General features: G+C 45.5%; 1 protein-coding gene and 1 long non-coding RNA gene across 2 annotated transcripts in view; one reads left to right on the forward strand and one right to left on the reverse strand.

The window, feature by feature from the left end:
• PIEZO2 (piezo type mechanosensitive ion channel component 2) overlaps window positions 1-17,994 on the reverse strand; it is a 375,190-nt gene that overhangs the window by 37,465 nt on the left and 319,731 nt on the right. The window contains exons 35-39 of the mRNA XM_064150231.1: window positions 16,613-16,711; window positions 13,232-13,343; window positions 12,515-12,580; window positions 8,641-8,807; window positions 7,250-7,425 (exon numbers count right to left, since the gene is read on the reverse strand). Coding sequence (XP_064006301.1) covers window positions 7,250-7,425; window positions 8,641-8,807; window positions 12,515-12,580; window positions 13,232-13,343; window positions 16,613-16,711 — 620 coding nt within the window. The remainder of the gene's footprint in view (window positions 1-7,249; window positions 7,426-8,640; window positions 8,808-12,514; window positions 12,581-13,231; window positions 13,344-16,612; window positions 16,712-17,994) is intronic.
• LOC135178875 (uncharacterized) lies at window positions 14,415-15,052 on the forward strand. Its single transcript, XR_010303769.1, has 2 exons — window positions 14,415-14,515; window positions 14,639-15,052. It is a non-coding gene; the product is annotated as an uncharacterized LOC135178875 (long non-coding RNA).

The raw sequence follows: 17,994 nt of genomic DNA on the forward strand, positions 1-17,994 counted from the left end.
TCAAATACAACAGGACACCAGAGATGTACATCGTCTATTGAGCATTTGTGTGTTACTGGAGGAAAGAAGAAGAACTGCATGAGTTACGAGAAAGAAAGGACACAATTAAATACAAGCACATAACACAGCAACAGGAAAGAAGCAAATACATTAATGACATATGGTAGGGAAATGAATCCTTTTTTTTTCCCTGTGAAAAACCCTTGAAAAACACAGATGTCTGTGAAAGAAGCTGAAGGACCTGGTGGCTTAACACATGCAGCGACCTGCCTGAGTCTCTCAGAGAGAAGAAAGGACACCAAAACGTAGGATTTACACTCTACTTTTCTTCTTTTCAGTCCATCTGTATCACACCTGAGCAGTGGCATCAAGGGATTTGATTCCTTGGCAAGCATCATGTTTGTCCAGGGGCACAGAGAAGTGGGAAAGAGGTCAGAAGGGAAGTGCAGTGTTGCTTTCTATGTTTTTTTGGTCTTCCTAGTTTGAAGTGAGGGGGAAAAAAAATCTGCTGGCATGACGTGATGGTTTGCAATTACTGCCTTAAGGAAAATGGGGAAGAAACCTGCAAAGTAAGTGAAAACCTTACAGTCACTGATGCTCATTTCTGACAGAATGGGCTGAGACTAAAAGCATGCTTTGGTCTCTGAACAGAAGTATCACTGAAGGCACTGTGAAACAGTTTCCTTCATAGAATGGCTTAGGTTGGAAGGGACCTCTAAGATCATCCAGTTCCAACCCCCTGCCATAGGCAGGGACACCTCCCACTAGAACAGGTCGCTCAAGGCTTCATTTGGCCAAGACCCTTTACAAGCCACTCCACTGCTTCTGTGTGTACTCAGGGCTGTCTGCATGGTGCAGGGTTTTCATGTGGCTGTAGGACCAGAAGATCCACCCTAAAGACCTGATTCAGCAGCACGGAAACCAGCTGGAACTCTGTGTTACTGACTCCAGGGGCTCATTAGACCAGAGGTTTCCCTTTGCACAAATACCTATGGAGTATAACCAGGTTGTTGGACCATCAGAGAAGTGTTGGGAGATGGCAGCAAGCAGACAATCTGATTTTGCAGATGACCTTTCTGTCTATGTGTGACAATGCTATCCTGCATCTCAAGGGCTGAGTTCACTCTTTTCAGGAGTTACACCTCTTAGGTTCTGAAATATTTTAAATGCAGACAGAGTTGAAAGGGAACCTTCCAAGGGCCTTAAGCAGAGCAGCTGTTGAAGTCAAAGTAGCACATGCCTGTTCATTTATTTTCAGTGGAAGAAACACATGCCAGCTGCCATTCAAAACATAGAATCATAGAATTGTTTTGCTTGGAAGAGACCTTGAAGATCATTGAGTCCAAGCATTGACACAGTACAGCCAAGTCCACTACTAAACCGCGTCCCTCACTGTCACATCTACATGGTTTTTAAATCCCTCCAAGAACAGCGACTTCACAGTCCTGGGCACTCTGTTACAGGGCTTCGCCTTTTGGTGAAGGAATTTTGGCCTAATGTCCAATCCAAACTTCCCCTGGTGCAACCTGAGGCCATTTGCTCTTGTCCTATTGCTTGTTACTTGGGAGAAGAGACCAACTCCCACCTCACTACAGCCTCCTTTCAGGCAGTTATAGAGAGCAAGGAGGTCTCCTCTCAGTCTCCTTTTCTCCAGGCTAAACAAACCTATTTCCTTCAGCCACTCCTCCCAAGACCTGTTCTCTGGACCCTTCACCAGCTTTGTTGCCCTTCTCTGGACCTGCTCCAACACTTCAATGTCCTTCTTGTAGTGAGAACCCCAAAACTAAACTCAAGACTCAAGGTGTGGACTCACCAGTGTTGAGTCCAGGGCACAATCTTTTCCCCTAGTCTTGCTGGTCATACTATTGCTGACATAGGCCAGGATGCTGCTGGCCTTTTTGGCCACCTGAGCACACGCTTGGCTCATGCACAGTCGAGTTCTGACTTGGGTCCCAGAATAATCAAAGGAAACCAGCCTTCAATCCCAACAGCTAACCCAAAAGCCTATCCAGATAAAGTTCCTGCAGTAATTTGGCTTAAAGCTGCTTTCGCTAAACAAGGCATGACTCATTAGAAGAATCCTTGACTGAGGAGCTGCTCTGTATCTCTGCACGTCAGGAGAAGTATATGAGCTGACACCTGCACCAGTCTGCATGTTCTCTACATACTTTGTGTACTCCCAGCGTGGAGAAAATGAGAAGTTGGCAGAGCTGGTGTTGACTCAGTCACTGACTATCACATAAACTTAACCCACACATACCTTCCTGAGTGATTCTACAAATTTCTGTCCTTGCAGACCTTGAAAAGCCCTGGGCTCTTGAAAATAGTCAAAGATTTGGTATTTTAAGTTCACTGTTCATTAAAAGCCCCAAATTCAAGCATTTCTTACATAAAGTTGATTGGGTATCCAGTTCAAATGGGAGTGGATGCAGCAGAGGTGTTTTAATCCCTGGTGAGCAGGACATTTCTTTATGACTTCTTTTAGCTAAACAAATTTACCCTTGCTGGAGAGTTTATTAGTTTAAGGGGTGACTTAGAAATTTTTCTGTCCATGGGCTAGTTACTGGCTGCCATTACTTTTATGGATCACTACAGTTCCAGATGCCAAACATTTCCAATCAGTCCTGCTCCTAAACAAGACCCAGATCCAGCCTCAGACTGGGACTCCACAGAATCATGGAACCACAGAATTTCTTAGACTGGAAAAAACCTTCAAGATCATCGAGTCCAATCATTAGGTTCACACTGACAAGTCCTTGACTAAACCAAATCCCTCAGCACAACATCTAATCACTGTGAATTACTAAGGTTGGAAAGGACCACCAGGATCAGCCAGCCCAACCTTCATCCCAGCAGCCTTCATCACTAGACCATAGCCTTTCCTTCTATCCTTTCTCCTGCTTCCCAAGGCAAATATTACTTCTTCAGTACTCTCTGCCTCCAGCTTTATTCTCCTACCTGGTAAGGGAAGCACACATGAAGAGTGTTGTCCATAAACACCCTGCCCACACTGGTATGTTTACTCAATCAGGTGGGTCAGGGGGGCTCCCACCTGCAGCTCCTGTTAAAATCTACACCCAGGTAGCGCTGGGAACTGAGAACTTTATTTGTGATTGATAAAAATGAACACAAGTTAAACTGGATATAAAACCTTGAGTATGCTGAAATCTGCCTTTGGACCTGAGTCTTGCTACTATTTCATCAGCAAAGTCCCCAAAAGGCAACCAACTGGTTTTAGTAAGTTTTTAGTAAGTTCTCAACCACACTGCTGAAGGTCACAAGCTGTTTCAACTAGAAGAGAGAGGCTTAGCCTAGGCAGAAGGAAGACTTTTTTTATACTGAGGGTGCTGAGACACTGGCCCAGGCTGCTCAGAGAGGTGGTAGAAGCTCCATCCCCATCAGGGGATTGGAACACCTCCGCTATGAAGACAGGCTAAGGAGCTGGGGTTGTTCAGCCTGGAGAAGAGGAGGCTCTGGGGAGATCTAACAATGACCACCTGGTACCTGAGTGGGACCTACAAGAAGAATGGAGAGAGACTGTTTACAAAGCCCCGGAGTGACAGGGTGAGCGGCAATGGCTTCAAACTAGAGAAGACCACGTAGTGCCATGGACTAGTTGATTGGCTGGGTGATAGTTTGGGCTGGATGATCTTGGCAGTCTCTTCCAACCTGGTTGATTCTATGATTCTAAGAGCAGATTTAGATTGCATGTTAGGAACAAGTTCTTTACTGTGAGGGTACTGGAACACTGCAACAGGTTGCCCAAGGAGGTGTTTGAGGCCACATCCCTGTTGATACTCAAAGTTGAGGCTCAAGAGGGCTCTGGGCAACCTCATCTAGTTGAGGATGTCCCTGCTTACTGCAGAAGAGCTTGGACAAGACAATCTTTAGAGTTCCCTTCTCTGCTGGTTTGAGGCTAATGGGAATATTTTAGTGAGAAAAATTAGATTGTAGGCTGTGAGAAGGAAACAGTGGTGATGTCTACTCACCCACAGGCTTGCTGAGATGTATAAAAGCAAGAACACAAACATAAACAAGAGAGTGTGTGTGTGTGTCTGTCTCTCAGAGTCTGTGTTTCTCCCTGGGCGGCTTCTGTGTAAGTAGTTCTTCTGCTTCTAACCCCCCCTGCTGATCCTTGCAGCTCACCTTGCATGTAAGGCAAACTTTGGGATAAGGAGAGGGGTGGAAAGAAGGTGGAAGAGTGGTTGGGAGCCCCTCCTGGGAACTCTGATTTCTGGGAGTGGTATTGTGTCTCTGTATTACTTTTAACCTGTATTTTTCTATATATAGCTGTAAATATCTGCTTGTATATTGTGCTTTAAATGAAAAGCTTCATTCCTTAGCTTCCAGCTGGCTGAGTCTAGCCTGGGTGATTCTATAAGAGTGGTGGGGTGGGTAACTCCCAAATCATCACACCTTCCAACGCAGACCATTCTATGATTCTATGAATAGTGGTTAGAAACCCTTTGCACCTTCTCAGCAATCTTCCATTTGCAATCCTTAGGCCCATGGTGACAGGGATGCTTTTAGATTTAATTAGTTGCTTTTACTGAAAATCATTATTTTGAAATGTAAAATGTCTCTCTTTTTTTTTTTTGGTCAGTTAAAAACCAAAAAAAAAAAAAAAGGCTCCAAATTATTTCTAAAATGGCTCATAAGGAGTTTGGTCATCCCAGGAAGAGACATGAAAGGGTGCCCCAAGGAACAGATGCCATTATCATTCAATCAACAGACTCATATTTGCTTCCTCTAATTACAGGTCATTATTGGTATTATAGCAGATGTGCTCAATTTGTGCAAGAATATTTGATTGTTCCTTGCCAGAAAGAGAATCAGAGATTAATCAGTTGTGATACTGCCTTTTGCTAATCCTCTGTTGATAGGTCCTGTGACATCTTCTGAGGAAATGGAAATGACAGTAAGACATGTGAAAGACTTAACAACTTCTGTTGCAAAGCAGCTCCACAGAATCACTGAGTTCTCTGAGTAGAGATTTTTGAGTGTGCTTAAAGCAGGGTGACAAATGGGTGGTTATTCTGAGGGGAGGAAGATAGGAAGACATAAGTGGAGCTCAGCCCTGGATACCAGCTCATAGAGCAGCAGAATTCATACATGAAAATGGCAAGATTTGTCTTTCATTTTTATCATTCATTTTGGAGTTAAAGTTATTGCTAACTGTCCTGGTTTGAGCTAGACCAGAATGCATTCTGTCCAGGGATTTGACTCTTCTGCTCACTCTCTGCTCAGTGCCAACACTTTCTGAAGTTCAAGGCATGTTTGCACAGACAGTGGCTGGAGTTAGTGCCAAGAACTAGGCAGGAGAAAGGCTCTGGCTTAGACCTGCTGCTGTGCACACCAAGGGCACTGCTAAATCTTGTGTGCAACATGCAGGAAATCAAAGGTGGCACCTGTGGGAAGGAGTGGTCAGGACAGGTGACCCTGAACTAGCCAACAAGGGATTGCATTCCATGGGTATCACCTTCAGGATAAAGCTGACCAATCACCAGGGTCAAGCCTCTTCTTCAATGGCTGGTGTCTGAGGAGGACTATGTTCTGCCTTTAATCATGATCTATGTGTTCCTGAATGCAGTTCCAGTTTCCAGCTCCTAAATCTGGTTTTCATCTGCTGCTCAGTCCAGACTGTGGCTTCCCCAGCGACCACAGCACCAGTGGTGACAGTGACATCACTGCCATCAGGGAGCTGAGTTTTATATTGGTTTGTATCTACTTGTCTGTGTTTTATTTTGTTGTTATTGTTTTCCTTAAAGCTGATCCAGTTTTCATTTTCAGTCAACAGGTCTCTCAGGTCTCTCTCCCTTATTCCCCTTCTCTTTGCTTTGGGAAGGGAGTGTGGTTAATAGTGTCTGTCACTTGCCTAGTGGCCACCTGAGTCCTAACCCCTGACACTGCTATGGCTGTATAATAAGGACAGTAAACAGTGTGACTAAAACCCACTTAATGGAAGCAGGACTGATATTATCATGCTTTTTTAGGTGAGACTGAACTTTGTGTAGTCAAATCCTGCCCCACAGACATCCAAGTGGCTCCGAGTGAGCTGGTAAAAAGACTTTGGCTCTACATTTTTCTCATGTCATCTGACTTCTGTAAAACTTGGAGACAAAACACAAAGGTGTTGCTTAATTGGGTAGCTGGCCACCAGGAAAGATTTGCTGGGCTTTGGTGTTTTTACTGGAGTGACCCCCTCCAAGGCCAGTGCTCACCCTAGGGAGCAATCTGTGTATATCTTGTTGAAGTACAGCACTCCCAGGCGCTCTCTGACACTTTTTTCTTTAGCAGTAGAAAGAAAGACAAGCCTTCATTGTTTTCAGCCTCCTCACATCTATCCATATGTCATTAGTAAAAGCTAACCATAATTCAGTATACACAGAAGCTACTGAGTTTGCTGGGAGTACCAAACACCAGCTGATACTACTGCACTGCAGAGGAGAACAGCAGACAGTGGGACGCGATGGATTATGAACCAGCTGGATTTTCAAAGCCCTCCCTTCTCTCCCTCGTGTTGGACAGATTCTACAGTCTCTAAAAAAAGTCAAGAGCACCAGGGACAGGGTGGGAACAGGCTGCCTCTGTGAGAGAAGGAAATGGGGGGGTGTGCCTCAGCGTGCACGGAGCAGCAGGAGCGTGCGGTAGTTCTGGCAAGCGACTCGATGGCATCCGCCTTCGGTAAAGAAGGAGGAAGGTGGTTTTCCTCAACTACTGTGGATATTTGATCCACAAACTGTGCAGCTCTGCTGGATGCTAAGCAGAGCAGTTATGAAATCAGGCTTTTCAGATGGTCTTTGCCCTGTATGTGAAGGGGATTTTGTTCTTTCAAATCCAGAATCGCTCTCGGTGCAAAATCTTTCGTTGATTTGTGGGCAGCAGGCAACAATTTATTCTACAAAGGCAAAATACTCGTAACAAATCAACCTCCCACACCTGAATTCCTGTGACAGTGTCCCATAAGTATCCTCTTCCCATTACTTTTTACATGATCAGAACCCCTGTCAAGGAGGTAAAACTAGAAAGGACTGGGGTGGTCATGCAGTGGAAAAGGAGTTAAGCCAACAACTGAGTCCACCACTGTAAAGGAATTGTAATCTGGAGCAGAGTTTGCACTGTAAAAATGCAGTGGATAAATCCAAGAGAGGATTCAGTATTGATTAGAAAGCTCATCAGTACTTAGACATTATCTAACCTGATGTCCACTGCACAATCCATCTCTCACAAGATAAAATCAAATCCATACCTGGACATACTGTCGCGGGAAGCTGCTGAATCTAAACTATCCATTCTTTCAGATGCTTGCAAACCAGAAGCTTGCCTGGGAGTTTTATCAATTGAGTCCAGTCCTGACTCCTTTGAAAGCTTCATCATGTGGTTCTGGTAGTACATGTGGATGCTCTCCCGCGTTGGAACATTTCCCTGTGGAAGAGAGTAGGGGGACAAGCGGTGGGACATGGCAGGGGGCTGCTCTATTCTCTGAGGAACTGGTTTCTCCTGTCACTTAGCAAAGAACAGATTCAGGACTGTGCAAACAGCTTCCTAGTAAACTATCTCCCATTAGTAGCTCCTTTTCATAGAATCAGTCAGGGTTGGAAGGGACCATCTAGTTCCAATCTCCCTGCCATGGGCAGGGACAACCTACCCTAGATCAGGCTGTCCAAAGCCTCATCCAGCCTGGCCTTAAACACCTCCAGGGATGGGTCTTCCACCACCTCCCTGGGCAACCCATTCCAGGCTCTCACCATCCTCATGGTGAGGAACATCTTCCTCACATCCAGTCTAAACTACCCATTTCTAGCTTTGTTCCATTCCTCCCAGTCCTATTGCTACCTGACCTCCTAAAAAGTCCCTTCCCAGCTTTCTTGTAGGCCCCCTTAAGATACTGAAAGGTCACAATAAAGTCACCTCAGAGCCTTCTCCTCTCCAGACTAAACAGCCCAAACTCTCTGTGTCTCTCCTCTTAGTAGAAGTTGTATTCTGACTTGTTGGTAGATATCCCAACCCTGGAAAGGGCTCTGAGCAACCTGATCTGGCTGCAGATATCCCTGCTGAGTTGGACTAGGTGACATTTAAAAATCCTTTCCAACCTAAATAGGGGGAGGGAATGGAGCAAAGCTGGAGGTGGGCAGATTCAGACCGGAAGTGAGGAGGAAGTTCTTCATCATGAGAGTGGTGAGAGCCTGGAATAGGTTGCCCAGAGAGGGGTTTAAAGCCAGGCTGGATGAGTCTGTGGGCAGCCTGATCCAGGGTAGGGTGTCCCTGCCCATGGCAGGGGGCTGGAACTGGCTGATTCTTGTGGTCCCTTCCAACTCTGACTGATTCTATAATTCTGAACTATTCTATGATTCTGTGACTAAAACAAAACAACTAAGCTGCAGTTTTCCTACCTTTCATCTGAGCATCCAGCTACCTTTAAATAAATGATTCAATGATTTTGCTATTTTCTAAGAGGTGGTTTAAATTTAAAAGAAAGAAAAAAAGCCATAAAAGGGTCCAGGTCTATTTTTTCTAACGCTCATCTAAATGAGTTTTTCATCATTTTTCTCTTTAACACAGTGATCTGAAAAGACAACTTTTCGTTTTCCACTGAGCTGGAAATGGCATTAACAGAATGAAAAAGACCAAAGGAGTTACCTTCTTAATCTCCCTGGTCAGCATACAGCGCTCGATTCTTAGCACGGTGGAGATATCGATGTGCTCTCTGGAGATGGAATTAAGCCAGGCTGTGAAACTGTCCAGTGTTGCCAGGAAAAGGACCCAAGTGAACTTCAAGATATTAAATATCCTCTTGATGATGTTATCTAAGGGAGAGCAAAAGCAATGGAGTGAGTGAGTACAAACATCTTTCATTCTGTTTCTGTTGGAGTCAGACTCTTTTTTGTCTAAAAGCAATACTCCAGGCTGCAAGACTCTGTCAGAGTAAGAAATCTCTGAAGGTGGCTGGAGGCCTTTTGGCTGTCTGGACCATTGCTTGTCTGGACTTACCTGGAATCCCTTTTCCACACTCTAACTCCCTCACCCTGCAATCATCAGTCAAACAGTCTTTGATTTTAGAGAGACTTTCTATGCATAGATCTGTAGAATGAAACCCACAGACTTTGTGGCCAGCAGGAGCAGGGAAGTCCTTCTGCCCCTGTACTCAGCACTGGTCTAGTTCATTGGACAGGGCTGGGTGATAGGTTGGACTGGATGATCTCAGAGGTCTCTTGCAACCTCGTTGATTCTACAGTTCTTGAGTACTGTGTCCAGTTCTAAGATCCCCAATTTAAGAAAGACGTTGAGGTGCTTGAACATGTCCATAGAAGGGCACCAAGGCTGGTGAGGGGGCTGGAGCACAGCCTTGTGAGGAGAGGCTGAGGGAGCTGGGGGTGTGCAGCCTGGAGCAGAGAAGGATCAGAAGAGACCTCATTGCTCTCAACAACTACCTGAAGGGAGGTTGTAGCCAGGTGGGGTTGGTCTCTTCTCCCAGGCAACCAGTGACAGAACAAGAGGACACAGTCTCAAACTGTGCCAGGGCAGGTTTAGGCTGGATATTAGGAAGAAGTTCTCCACAGCAAGAGTGATTGGCATTGGAATGGCTGCCTGGAGAGATGGTGGAATCACTGCCCCTGGAGGTGTTTAAAAGGAGGCTGGATGAGGCACTCAGTGCCATGGTTTAGTTAATTACAAGGGTTAGGTGATAGGTTGGACTCGATGATCTCAAAGGTCTTTTCCAACCTGGTTAGTTCTGTGATTCTGTGACTTGGGTATCTCCTGAAAGCTACTCAACACTCCTGTGATCATCACTTCTGCTTAGGCAGTGTGTTGAGCTGAACTCCTTACCTCCCTATTTATATGTGCACATTTCTCTGTCTTTTCTGCTTGAACCTTGCTTAGTTGAGTCTACCCTGCCTAAATGCTTTTTGATTCTCTTGCAGCCTTCCACCCAGGTGAGCACACCTCTCAGCATATTTACTGTTCCCAAAGCCTCTCTCTTTTATTTCTTTTTTGAGAAGCTGCACTCTGTCAGCAGTGACTGCAGATCATGTAGCCCAACTAGGTCAAACCACACAAATAATATGGATTTTACAGATGGGCCACTCAACAGATAAGGAACTGACTGAATGCTGTGAACCTCATGAAACTTAATGAGGCCAAGTGCAAGACTCTTGTGTGAGGGAGAGGGTAGTTCCCAGTATCAATACAGGCTGGGGGACGAAGGGATTAAGAGCAGGCCTGGGGGGGGAAGTGTGACTGAAAAATTGAGTATGAGCTGGCAATATGCACTTGCAGCCCAGAAGCCAACTGTTTCTTGGGTTGCATCCCCAGCAGCATGTGTGGTAGGAGGAGGAAGGGGGGCTTGCCCCTCAGCTCCACTCTTCTGAGACCCTACCTGCATTGCTGGGGCCAGCTCTGAAGTCTTCAGCAAAGGAGAAACGTGGACCTGTTGGAGCAGTGCCTAGAGAAGGCCATGGAAATGATATGAGAGCTGGAAGTCCTCTGCTGTGAGGACAGACTGAAAGAGTCAGGGTTGTTCAGTCTGGAAGAGAGAAGACTCCAGGGAGACCTTCTTGTGTCTTTTTAGTACTTAAAGGGGGCCTACAGCAAAGCTAAGGAGGGATACTTTATCAGGCAGTGTAGTGATAGCATGAGGGTAACAGTTTCAAACTAAAAGGATGTTGGTTTAGATTAGCTATGAGGAAGAAATTCTACACTATGAAGGTGGTGAGACACTGGAACAGGTTAGCCAGACAGGCTGTGCCTGATCCCCACCTTGAAGTGTACAGTGCTGGGTTGGATGGGGCTGTGAGCAACCTGGCTTGGTGGAAGGTGCAAAGTGGAAAGTGTCCCTGCCCATGGCAGGCAGGTTGCAACTAGATGACCCTTAAGGTCCCTTCCAGTCCAAACCATTCTATGACTCTTTTGTTCTTGCAGCATTTTGCCAACCAACGTCCAGTGGGCCATGATTAAGGTGAGTTGCTTCATTTGAGATGCAGCTGTCTCAAGTTAATTTCTCATTTCACTAGTTCCTTTAGCACTAGCAACTGCATTTCTCACCCCAAACACAGGACTTTAAGCTTACTTTCATTCTGCTCACAAACACCCACATCCCTCCACAGTTCTTACAATTTCCTTCCATTTAGCTAGCTTCAGAGTTGGCCATCACTGTGTCAGCAGTGTTACTGTAGCTATAAAGATTAGTTGTTGCTATAGCTATAAGGATTAGTTGTGGATGAACCAGCCTAGGAAATAACAGAACATTGTCAATAATCACCCACCATGCAAGCACATAAAGCTTGGAGTAGATACTAAGAAGCCAACCTATGAGTTAAAAGCATGATGCTTTCCTTACCCTCACTTCTTAGCTGTACCACAAGATGGCATGCAAAACTTTAAGGAGCACAGGTTTGCTCTTTCTAGAATGATAGAGCTGTTTCGGTTGGAAAAGACCTTTATAGAATTTCCAGGGCTGGAAGGGACCTCAAGGATCATCTAGTTCCAACCCCCTTGTTACAGAGGATCAAGTTGCCCAGACACACATCAAGCCTGACCTTAAAAACTTCCAGGGAGGGGACCTCCACCACCTCTCTGGGCAACCCGTTCCAGTGTCTCACCACCCTCATGGTGAAGAACTTTTCCAGTTGTGGACTCACCAGAGCAGAGTAGAGGGGGAGGAGAACCTCCCCAGAGCTCCTGGACACACTTTTCTTAATGCACCCAGGACACCATTAGCCCTTTTGGCCACAAGGGCACATTGCTGGCCCATGCAGAACTTGCTGTCCACCAGCACTCACTCCAAGGTCTTTCTCCATGGAGCTGCTTTCCAGCAGGGCAACCTCTACCCTGTACTGGTGCCTGCTGTTATTTCTCCTTAGATGCATGACTCTATACTTGTCCTCTTTGAATTTCATGAAGTTTGCCTTTGCCCAGCTCTCCAGCCTGTCCAGATCTCACTGGATGGCAGCACAGCCTCCAGGTGTCAGCCATCCCTCCCAGGTTCATATCATCAATGGTGATGATGATGAATGGGAACATTTATGATCAGGAAAATCTCATTTTATAGAGGAGATTACTTCACCTTGCTGAATGTGTGAGTATCAGACAAAAGTATTGTCCCAAGCTTGCTAAAATACACCAAAAAACACAAAGTCTTTGTGCTAATAATGACATTTCAGACATTCAAATCCATGGAGAGTTTCACACAGGGCTGTATGCAAGCTGGAGTGAAACCTGAGCTAAGGTGTAAATTGTTCTGTCACTAAAATGTAAAGTTACCAAATCTGAACTTGCAGTTATGTTTACTAATGTCTGCAGAGAACAAAGGTAGCTGCTGAAGCTCCAGGAGCAGAAGTTCCTATTCTCAGGACTTGTAAACCTGAAAGCAGTTACGAAGTTCTCACTACACAGGTTAAGAGTTGAGTTTGTGGCTTTTATGCAAGTCTGGGCTCGCTGTAAGGCTGTCTCTGTGCTACGATACCAGTCACAACTGCATTGCAAGAGCAGACAAATCCTCCTTCTGCCTTCATACCTGGTCCATCAGATTTCTTCTTGACTGGTTCCTCTTCACTGTCTTCACAGTCTGCATCAGTACCACCTATTGAAAACAGCAGTGAGTGTTATACCTATAGAACTGGGGGTCTAAGTGGCATGCAAGTTAGAAATGCTGTTACTAAGCAGCAGTGAATGGTTCCTCACCCACCACCAGTGGGCACATTCCCATTTCTAAGGCACTTAGGTAAGGGGACCCCCCTGTCAGTGAAGGTGTTCATGGATGACCACACCTCTCCTGTAATTGTTCTGGCATTTTCAAGATCAGCTTTTGCTGTGCTTTGCTGTTCTCTGCCTCTAACCGAGCAAATCCAAGTGAAGTGACCTCCATCTAGTCCAACCCCTTCTGCAGTTAGCAGGGACATCCTCATCCAGATCAGGCTGCCCAGAGCCCTGTCCAGCCTCACCTTGAATATCTCCAGGGATGGGACCCCAGCCACCTCCCTGGGCAAACTGTTTCAGTGTTCCATCACCCTCATAGTAAATAACTTGTTCCTAATTTCCAATCTAAATCTGCTCTTCTCTAGTTTGAAGCTGTTGCTCCCTGTCCTATCACTGTAGGCCTTTGTAACTATGGCTATGGGCTGAGGCATGGAGAGACAGCAGGCATTTTTTCCAGTTCTTGGCCAGAACTTGCCTTCTAAAGCTCAGCTGCCTTTCACTACCAGGGTTCTAGTCAACACAGAGGTCTACCTACCGTCCCCAGACCCCTTTCGCCTTCGCCTCTCCTCTTTGCCAAAGCTCTTCTTCTCTTTGCGCCTCTGCCGGAGCGCTGTTTTAGGGTCAGTGATCCAGGCCTGATAAACAAACTGGAAGGAACAAACTCATTCATTTCAAGGTTCATCACGTTTTGAGAGTCACAGAACAAGCCACAGGCAGGACTACACAGTTTGATTAAACACATTCAGATCTGCAGGGGTAAGGAAATACTTTTGAATCCCAAATCAAACACCTCCCTTGCAGATTTGCTGAGTTTTCATGTGCTATTTTTGCAAGCATGAAACCAAATGTGAAAACACTGTGGGTGAACCAACTTTCACTAGAACCCACAAAAATTCATGCTCTGAACTCAGGGAAATAATAGCCTGTTGTGCATACAGGCTACTTCACCTGAAGCTCTCCGCTTAACTCAGTGTTTCTACTTCATCATTCTATAGGCAAGATGCAGAGTACTGGAAACTTGAAGAGAATTTGCTGGAGTCAACTTAACTAAAGGCATCCAAAGATGTGTTCCTATCTCAGTGCAGGTATTCCTGCTTCCACACTTCTCATCCTTCAGGTTGGCTTTTTCTCTCTCAGTTGACAGCAAAATCCCAAACTTGGCAGTGAGGAATTTCTCCAATTTCATCCTGATTTTGACAGTCTCCTTTTGTTGTTCTTGGTAAGTCACTTAGGGATCCTTCTGATACTGTTTTTCTAGTTGGGAAGTGAAGACAGTGATACTTACCTGCAGATCAAGAGGATTTTATTGGGGCCAAATCCTGCTTACAGCACTCACTCAGATCAAGTCTGTTGACCTGTATGACTATGTGGAGCTTGGAAACTGCCTCAACTGGCTCAACATATTTATGAATGCCATAGCAGAGGGAGGGAGGAAGGCAGCAAGGAAGGGGGGGGAGGGGAAGGAGGAGAGGGAGGAAGGGCGAGAAGGGAGGTGAAGGAAGGAAGGAGGAGGGAAGGAAGGAAGGGGGGGGGGAAGGAAGGAAGGGAGGGGAAGGGAGGAGAAGGGAAGGGAAGGGAAGGGAAGGGAAGGGAAGGGAAGGGAAGGGAAGGGAAGGGAAGGGAAGGGAAGGGAAGGGAAGGGAAGGGAAGGGAAGGGAAGGGAAGAGAAGGGAAGGGAAGGGAAGGGAAGGGAAGGGGGGGGGGGGGGGGAGGGGAGGGAAGAGAAGGAAGGCTGTGAAGAAAGGTTACCACAAAAAGCAGTAACACTCATCTAATTTTTTCTCCTATCCCATCTAAAATGTGAATACCAGAAAGTAAGGTAAGTGTATCTTCTCCACAGCTCTCTGGGACATAAGCTGAGCTTTTGTTCCTCTTATGGCTTTCACTGAGAAATGGGCATCGTCTTTAATTGCCACTGCATTGTCTTCTCTTTCTACACAAGGATAGCTGGGAATAGAGACAGGGAAGGCCATGGCTGCAGGCAGGAGAGTGAAAACAAAGCACAGGAACAAACCATCTCTTTTAATTCACAAGACAAACATGCAAGCAACGACAAGAACACACATGTGTCTCAGTGAAGCTGGAGGCAGTGACAACATTTCTGCTCAGTTTATGTCTGGGTTGAAAATGTATATGCACAAATTGCTTTGGAACATTAACCCATATTTTTTTTTACAGCTGTTAAGGTGATTTTAAATGAATTTAAAAGGCCAAAAATTGCTTTGTTCTGTTTTGTGACTGTGTACAAGAATGAAGGGGAAATCTCTCAAGGTCTGTACATTTACTCTCATTTCACAGCAAGCATTACATGAGGAAATGTGTGTGATCAGACACACTGGTTCCTCTTTGCTTTGTAGCAGGTGTCTTCTAATGAAGGTGGTCCAGGGGCATGTTGAAATGATGTTGAACTGATGTAGTGCTACTTACTGAATCACAGAATCATAGAATTATAAGCTGGTTTTACTGGAAGAGACCTTTAAAGGTCATCTAATCCACCTCCCCTGCACTGAGCAGGGGACATCTGCAAGTAGATTGGGTTGCTCAGAACATCCCATCCAGCATCAATTTGAATGGTTCCAGGGATGGAGCATCTACTCTGGATAACCTGGCCCAGAGTTTTACCACCCTTGGCATAAAAAAATCTTCCTTAAATCTAGTCTAAATCAGACATTTTCAGTATCTGTTATTAAACAGTTAGCTGAGAAAATGTAACCTAGCCACAGTCAGGGTGTGAATAAAAAAATATAGCTAAAAGGCAGACTTGGAAGAGGGTAGAAGATTAGAATGAAGAAAGGGAACTTGATTAATGAACTTCTGCAGTGGATTTTTTAAGAGCTGACTGGATGCATACATATGATACATACTACTTTAAGTTTTTACCCATGGATGAACTTCACATGTAGCATTTTTTAGGTGCTGGAGCTGGTACACTCAAGCTAACACTCTCTCTTTACAAATACCATGTTATATATGGAGTGTGAAGTGATACAGCAGTATGAAATGCTAAATGTATTCAAGAAGGACAAGAGCAATGAGCCCACACCTCGAGTATTGTGTTCAGTTCTGAGTGCCTTGCTATCGAAAGGACATTGAGGTGCTGTAGAGGAGTAGAGGTCCAGAGAAGGGCAGTGAGGCTTGTGAAGGGCCTGGAGCACACGGTCTATGAAGAGTTCAGTCTGGAGGAGGCTGAGAAGTGCACCTCACTGCTCTCTACAACTACCTGAAGGGAGGTTGGGGGCGAGGAGGGGGCAGCCTCTGCTCCTTGGTGGCAACAACAGGACTAGAAAAATGATTTCAAGTTGTGCCAGAGGAGGTTCAGGCTGGATGTTAGGAAATATTTCTTCCCTGAAAGGGTTACCAAAGACTGGAATTGTCTGCCCAGGGCAGTGGTGGAGTCAGCATCCCTGGAGTTGTTCTCAAGCACCGTGTGGACCCAGCACTTAGGGACATGATTTAATGATGACCCTTGAGTGCTTGGACTGGATGATCTTTGAGGTCTCTTCCAACCAGATATATTCTGTGATTCTATGAATGAATCTCTTTATAGTGATGAACAGCAGAGACCTAAAAGGAAGTCTGGAGCAGAATGTGTGTTTCACAAAGCATTTACCAGCTCTCTGAGGTCAATTACCATGGTGTCCATAAGATGCATGCAAATTGACACAAGCATCTTGTACAGCATCAGAAGAAAATGAGAATTTGAGTCTGCACTTTCTCTCCAGGGGAGCACTTTAAAACACACTTCCTGTGTCTTGACCACTCCAAAAGTATAAAACTTTTTTATTTGCAATGTTGCTACTCATTTACTAGGAATAAAGCTTTAGCTGTCATTATTTTTTGTCAATCATTCAAGTAAGAGGAAAATGCAGACAAGGACAGGAGCTATGGGATGGGTCACTCACAAAACATCAAGTACCTTTCCTGCTTTGATTAAATACTGAAGAATGGTTTTGGGTAATTTAATGACAGACTTTGGCAAGGCTAAAATGGCTGAAGCAAATTTCCCAATAGCTCTCTATAAAGAAGAACAAAGCAAGAGCAGTTAGTAGAAAACAAGAAAGTATTATTAACAAGTACCTACAGAATAACTGTATCTGGATTACATTGAGTTTAGATTCAGACTTCAATATGAACAAAGATCACTTGTGATGCTCACAATGTCATTAAGAAGATTCTCAACTGCCTTCACTCTCTAATAAATACACATCTCCAGTTTAACCCTTGAAGTGACCACTGCACACAACTTCCACAAAGAGAAAGATCAACAATTAACCCCAATTCTTCAGCAGGCTCTAGCACAAACATTACTGTGCTAGCACTTTTAGTAAGACCACGTAGATGCAGCTGGGAGGTGAATAAGGTTTGAAGACTAAAAGCTGATCAAGCTTTTCACAAGCACAACCAATGTTCTGTTCCACACCACTCCTCGCCTACATAAAGCCATCAAACATCTTCAAGGCTGTGCATATTGCAGAACTGGCAACCTATACAGAACCTCTGACCAGAACTGTGAGAGAGAGACCAAATCCTCCATCCTCAGATGAGTAGTTTCAGGACTTAACTCTAAAAAGCAAAAGAAGGAAGGAAGGGAGGAAAAGAAAGAGAGAAAAAGAGAGAAAGAAAGGTGGAAGGAAGGAAGGAAGGAAGGAAGGAAGGAAGGAAGGAAGGAAGGAAGGAAGGAAGGAAGGAAGGAAGGAAGGAAGGAAGGAAATGAAAGGGAGAAAGAGAGAGAAAGGGAGAAAGAAAGGAGGAAGGAAGGCAGGAAGGAAAAGAGAGGAAGGAAGGAAGGAAAGGAAAGAAAAGGGAGGAAGAAAGGAAGAAAGAGAGAAAAAAAGAAGAAAGAGAGAGGGAGGGAGGGAGGGAGGGAGGGAGGGAGGGAGGGAGGGAGGGAGGGAGGGAGGGAGGGAGGGAGGGAGGGAGGGAGGGAGGGAGGGAGGGAGGGAGGAAGGAAGGGAGGGAGGAAGGGAGGGAGGAAGGGAGGGAGGAAGGGAGGGAGGAAGGGAGGGAGGAAGGGAGGGAGGAAGGGAGGGAGGGAGGAAGGGAGGGAGGGAGGGAGGGAGGGAGGAAGGAAGGAAGGAAGGAAGGAAGGAAGGAAGGAAGGAAGGAAGGAAGGAAGGAAGGAAGGAAGGAAGGAAGGAAGGAAGGAAGGAAGGAAGGAAGGAAGGAAGGAAGGAAGGAAGGAAGGAAGGAAGGAAGGAAGGAAGGAAGGAAGGAAGGAAGGAAGGAAGGAAGGAAGGAAGGAAGGAAGGAAGGAAGGAAAGGAAGGAAGGAAGGAAGGAAGGAAGGAAGGAAGGAAGG

This window comes from Pogoniulus pusillus, chromosome 10, assembly GCF_015220805.1.
Source record: "Pogoniulus pusillus isolate bPogPus1 chromosome 10, bPogPus1.pri, whole genome shotgun sequence".
NCBI lineage: Eukaryota > Metazoa > Chordata > Aves > Piciformes > Lybiidae > Pogoniulus > Pogoniulus pusillus.